This window comes from Vigna umbellata, chromosome 1 (genome assembly GCF_029865625.1).
Source record: "Vigna umbellata cultivar VRB3 chromosome 1, Vumbellata_1.0, whole genome shotgun sequence".
NCBI lineage: Eukaryota > Viridiplantae > Streptophyta > Magnoliopsida > Fabales > Fabaceae > Vigna > Vigna umbellata.
The window spans coordinates 30,585,466-30,591,465 of record NC_142165.1 but is presented as its reverse complement, the minus strand read 5'-3'; the positions used below and the strand labels follow the sequence as shown (position 1 = coordinate 30,591,465).

Below are 6,000 nucleotides of genomic sequence, written 5' to 3'. Positions count from 1 at the left end.
TTAATAGTAATATATAAAAGGAATACAAAAATACTTTTAAGTGTAGAAGTAAAAGATAAAGTTTGTTTATTTGAGAGGATGAAATGAACTGTTTAATATTACTTCAATATCCATATGCAGTAGTTTATATAGAAAAGGTTAAATGTGTAATTTAATCTATCTATATATCTGATTAATTATCAATTTGATAGAAATAATATTGTTTCTGCTAAAAGGGACCGGGGAAAACTCCTGCTGTAACTGCTTGGGAACACTCCTCCTCCACCGATCGGTCCTTCTCATTTCCACCTTCCTTCCCGGTTCTTGCTCTCTCAATCTCAAAATGGGGTGACCTGCAGAAAACACTCCGACGCTCAAGTCATAATTTGTCTTTGCAAGCCTATCGAATTGTAGTAAAAAACAGAGGTTTTACCTTCTCCATCGATTGTTATTTATATGATTTTAGAGAATATTATCCATTAATTTACCTCTTAATGGCGTTCAATGCTGACCTTAACTACTAGACAATGATCGTTACCTTATTAATTACGCATTCATGAAAATTCAAACGCTGTCTCCAGCAAACGGCTCGAGAGGCCCGATCGGACATATTGGACTCGTTCCCACATACTCGGTATTATCTAAACACGCCCGGTCGGTCAATCCTACTTGGTAGTAACAAATATTAAAGTAATCTCTATACATTTAAAACTGCAGATGCACCAGTTTAATACAAACTCCTAAATAAATTCATTATAGATTTATTAGTTTAATTTAACACGTTCTATGTCTTTCTTAAATATATATATATATATATATATATATATATATATATATATATATTAATATTAGAATTCTTAAAATAGGTTAAAACGTATGAGTAGTCTAACTCATTATGAGTTTGAGTTGGATTAAGTTAAAGACCAACAAATTTTAATATGGACTAAATGGATTCAGTCCACTAAATTGCTAGTTAACCAAAGTTAAACTCGTTGATATCCAGATATAAAAAATAATAGGTTTTTAAATGTGTTGGATTGACTTTTGAGATTATTTATATTGTATTTAAGATTATGATTTAATTTTTGGGATGAATCCTTTATTTATTGTCTAAAGAGAAAAAAAAAATTTTTAAGTAGGCTTGAATTTTTTGAATTTTTGTTACATATTAAAAAAAATTAGATTGAAAAAAGTGTTGTAATCTTTTTAAATTAAGTGAACCAACCTATTAAACCAATCGACCTGTGTAGGTGGATTGACCTCAAATTTCTTGAGCTCACTAATAAGTAAGTCACGTTAGTTTGGCTCACTAAGTGAACAACTCATTGTAGGTCAAGCTAGGCTAAATCAAATTAAGATTAGGTGACCCGTTTTGACATATTTGAAATAGTGAGTGAATGTGATATATTTCGTTAAATTCACATTATTATGGTTTGGGAGTGTCTATCACATGTCAAAATTTGAATCAATTTCTAGTTTGAAATCTCTTATTTTGACACTAGATACTTTTTTAAGTAAAAGATGACCTAAATTTTGATACGTAAAAGACTTAAATTTTGTGACATATCTCTTTCAAACAATGTTAATGTTAATTTAAGGGAACAAGTGTTGAATCTTTTTTTTTAAAAAAAAATAAAAACTCAATTGAGTTTTTTTTTCAAAAAACTATAAACTTAGTTGACTAAAAGAAAAATATAAAGGCCATGAATAAAAACCTTTAATATGGAAACCAAATTATTAATTAAACCCAATTTTTTTAATCCTACACCAACCAACTATTAATGTTATTACAATTTATTACACTATCAATTACCTCCTACTTATAAAAGTATTGAAAATTTCGAAAATTACATGTAACAACCATTTATCATGAATCACATGATGATTTAAAAGAGTGATATTTATTATTAGGGTTAACCATATTTTTAATCTCTAAATTTGGACGCGAAATTGAAGTGTTTATCTATTTTAATGTTTGATGCATTTTGGTTCTCGAACTTTAAAAATGAATATCATTTTAATCCAACAAAAGTAATTTTTTTTCTTAAGTGTTAAAAAGATGTTTTATGTTGTCACTGAACTAAAGTGTGAAACAATATAAATAATTCAAATACAATCTAAAATACAATTTAACAAAGAAAAAAAATTAATATTATTGAGTTAAAATGCTATATACATTTATTTTTAAAGTTTAAAAAAAATATAAATTAATGAATTCTAATTTTGCGACTTAAAACATATTATTATTATTATTATTATTGTAAATTTATTTAAATAATAATTAACACTAGTTTTAAAGAAAAATATTATTATAGATTATAAGTTGTTCACTTAATTAAATTTTCCAAGAAAATATTTTATTTTTAATTAAAAATAACATAATAAAATAATGAAATTTTTATCAATTATATTAATAAATATTATTTTAAATTGTAATATAATTTAAACAAAATATAAAAAAATAGATTATTTAGTTCTTTACAAAAATATTATAAAACAAAATTAAATGTAATTGGTTCGAAAATATAGTACTGTGATATATTTTTATTTTTACACCTATTACATTTCTTTTTTCTTATTACATTGTATAACAATTTTTTTTCTTTCTAACTATATATTATATGTTAATGCAACTTTTTAATCTTCATGAATATTTTTCTTTATTAAATGTAAAAATGAGTTTATCTGATAATAAGAAAAGACAGCAATAAGATTCACGCATGATACCATGTCACACGCCAGAAGATTAGGAATCAATCATTTTCTTTTTGTTTAAATATAGGTCAGCATCACATCACCCATTACTTCATTTTTTATTCCTTACGTCAGATTAGGACTCAATAACCCTAACGTATTTCACCATTTTTGTTACTCTTATTCTTCATGACTAAAATACTTTAATTAATACACTATTTTAAAATTTATGTAATTATAATTTACTTATTATTGAGAGAGAAAATAATGTAATTTTAACATTAAATTTGGTGATAATATTATTTTTTATTAATGACTTTTATTTTTCATAAAAAAGTAATTAATATTAATGTACCTATTACTTAATACAGAGACAGACATTAAATAAAAAAATTATTTTAATTATATACGAGAATAAAATATGAATATAAAATTTTACATAACACAAATATTAAACCCGAGTGCTATCTTCACGTAAGTGTTTCAATAAATGAACAAAAACGAGGAGAAATAACATTTAATTTTTTTAGATTATATTAAATTAATTCGTGTCATCGTTAATTTTCGACTAGACATTAACGTTTTTTTATATCTTTTAATAACACTCATTTCTTTTATATTTTAGTAAAGTGATTAATAATCCCCATTTTGTATGTATAAAAAATAGTTTTTTTACATATCTTTTAAAATTTAATATTTAAGTTTTAATCTGCATGAGTGGCACTAAAATTAATTTTAAAAACATAAAACTAAAAAAGTAAAAACTTATTTTGCAGCTGGGTACTATCCACGGGAAGAACATTCTGAGTAGTAGCCAAACAGTGGAGGAGGTCCACGCGACGTTGAATTCAATTGAAGAAACACGCAAAAATAAAAAAATAAAAAAGAAAAAAAAAGCAGAGCCTCTGACTCCTATAAATAGGTGTCTCCGCCACCAAGTACAACAACATATCCATACGAACATATTCTTCTCCTGCGGCCAACCAATCCTTCAAATTAACTCCGTTCAATCCTTGAATTCTGTTATTCCGTTAGGGTTGGTGACAGAAGGAAAAGAAAAAGATGGGAAGCGATGGCGTGAGGAAACCAAGATTATTGTGCCTTCATGGGTTTCGAACAAGCGGAGAAATACTGAAAACGCAGTTACATAAGTGGCCACAATCCGTTCTCGACAACCTTGATCTTGTTTTTGTGGATGCTCCTTTTCCTTGCCAAGGCAAATCCGACGTCGAAGGCATTTTTGATCCTCCTTACTACGAGTGGTTCCAGTTCAACAAGGTTCCATTTCCTCCATTCAATTTTTATTTCAACTTATTTTTCTCCTACTAAATTGGTATTGTTTTCCAAGGGGGTTTGAGATTCGTATTGAAAACTAGCGAGTTTTGATATGCCATTTCAATTCTGGAAGAGAATATCATAATTTTGTTAGCAACCATCTAAACTTGTATGGCGAAACAGGAATTTACAGAGTACACCAACTTTGACGAGTGCCTTAAGTACATTGAGGACTGCATGATCAAGCACGGACCTATTGATGGGCTTCTGGGTTTCTCACAGGTGATCTTCTGCTCATTTTTATTCCTTTGATTTGGGGAAATAATTTAAAAATTGAAGGATTAATGCATAGTTAGTGCATCTGGTTTGAGGTTTTATGATGGTGAAGGATTTGAATATGACTCGGTGTTTGATTTTGAGCAAACAGGGAGCAATATTATCAGCTGCGCTGCCAGGTCTTCAGGAGAAGGTACCTTTAATGAATCAATTGTAGATAAGAAGTAGAGGATGACTTCATAGTTTCTTTAATATTTCGTAAAAGTTTGAATCACATATTAAATTTATTTGTGTGCAGGGTGTGGCACTGACGAAGGTTCCCAAGGTGAAATTCGTTGTTATTGTAGGAGGGGCAAAGTTTAGGTCACCGTCTGTAGTGGACAAAGCATATTCTTCTCCCATTAGCTGTCCCTCTCTTCATTTTCTAGGTACCCACTTGCCACCTTTTGTCATTGTTTATTGGAAAAGAATATTCTCGCTAGCCCTCATTCTTGACTGAACAATGATCTTCAATTTCATTATGTCACAATTTAAACATGATTTGATTGTGTGCAAATATTGGGTTGCTTTCTAGCTTTTGACTTTGGCATCAATTATGTGCTTTCAATCATTCCACGTCCTCCATTGAATGTAAAACTAAATTTTCAAAAACAACAAATATCATAAGGAGGATGTATCAGAGCTATTATAAAATAAGATTTCCCAAAGTCTTCTAGGTAATCATGAGTAAAAATTTGAAACCAAAACTTCTGCAACTGAAAATTTCAAATTGTAATCCGAATCATGGCAAAAGGGAAGGTTCTATATAGAGGTGCAAATTCATGTTACAGTAAACATGCATGGCTTTACAATTCATTTTTGTTAGAATTTCCTATGCTTAATGCAGGTGAAGTGGATTTTTTGAAACAATATGGAATGGAACTACTAGAATCCTGTGTTGAACCCGTGGTTATTCACCACCCCAAAGGACACACAATACCAAGATTAGGTACTGACATATATATATTTATCTCTTTTATCTATTTCTATTCATGCTTGTGCTAAGATAGGTTCTTAGTTAGGTAAGTGTGGTTTAAGTTGTATTTTTTAAAATGGGGTGGATTAAGTTCTTAGTAAGATCAAAATTAAATATAAGATTAAGGATGAAATTCATGACATTTCAGAAATATAAAGATTAAAATCATTGTTTTAATATGCAAGGACTAAAGTTATTTTTGGCGAGATTTTGGAGAAACTAAAGTATATTTCATATTTTATTCATTTGCTCACAAAAAGTGTTGTGTAGGAGTTATTGATGTGAATAGTTTTCTGTTTTCTTGCTCAGATGATAAGAGCGTGAAGACCGTGATGGATTTCATCGAAAGGATTAAGAAAGACGTCTCAAAATAAGACACGAGTTTAGACAACGAGCCATTGCTTCAAAATGATTTTTAAAATTGATTTTCATTTTAACATCAAGCATTAGTACTCGCACTTTTATACAATTTTGTTACTGGTTTATAAAGGGTCATATTTCAGAGGCTCTAAGCCGATTGTCATATATTCACTCCGATCTTCCCATATATCTTCGATATTTTGGTTTCTATGATAGTCAGTATTTATTATTCTTTTTATTATTCTTGGTTGCTAAAATAAAAAAAAAATATTGTAATAAAGTTTATTATTTTTTCCCTATAACTTGATATATGTTATTATTTTTCTTTGTTTACCATCAATATAGTTAAAGATTGTGGTCCGGATAGTTAAAAGTTTTATGATAATTAAAAATGTTGAAAC

At 28.6% G+C, this 6,000-nt stretch overlaps 1 protein-coding gene across 2 annotated transcripts; it reads left to right on the top strand.

Annotated features, from left to right (window-relative positions):
* Nucleotides 1-3,490: 3,490 nt before the first annotated feature.
* LOC124841809 (uncharacterized) lies at nt 3,491-5,933 on the top strand. 2 transcript variants are annotated; one of them, XM_088102866.1, is made up of 6 exons: nt 3,491-3,951; nt 4,132-4,230; nt 4,376-4,417; nt 4,523-4,652; nt 5,090-5,212; nt 5,549-5,933. In XM_088102866.1, the coding sequence occupies exons 1-6, from the start codon at nt 3,736-3,738 to the stop codon at nt 5,611-5,613; spliced, it is 675 nt and encodes a 224-aa protein (XP_087958992.1). In that variant the 5' UTR covers nt 3,491-3,735; the 3' UTR covers nt 5,614-5,933. The 2 variants fall into 2 exon arrangements, with proteins under 2 accessions (XP_087958992.1, XP_047174114.1); XM_047318158.2 differs by having other exon boundaries at nt 3,504-3,951; nt 5,111-5,212.
* Nucleotides 5,934-6,000: the final 67 nt, after the last annotated feature.

Coding starts and splice junctions, on each gene's coding strand:
- LOC124841809 (XM_088102866.1), top strand. CDS start 3,736: ATGGGAAGCGATGGCGTGAGGAAACCAAGATTATTGTGCCTTCATGGG. Junction 4,231..4,375: donor GGCTTCTGGGTTTCTCACAG/GTGATCTTCTGC, acceptor TTGAGCAAACAG/GGAGCAATATTATCAGCTGC. Junction 4,653..5,089: donor TCCCTCTCTTCATTTTCTAG/GTACCCACTTGC, acceptor CATTTTTGTTAG/AATTTCCTATGCTTAATGCA.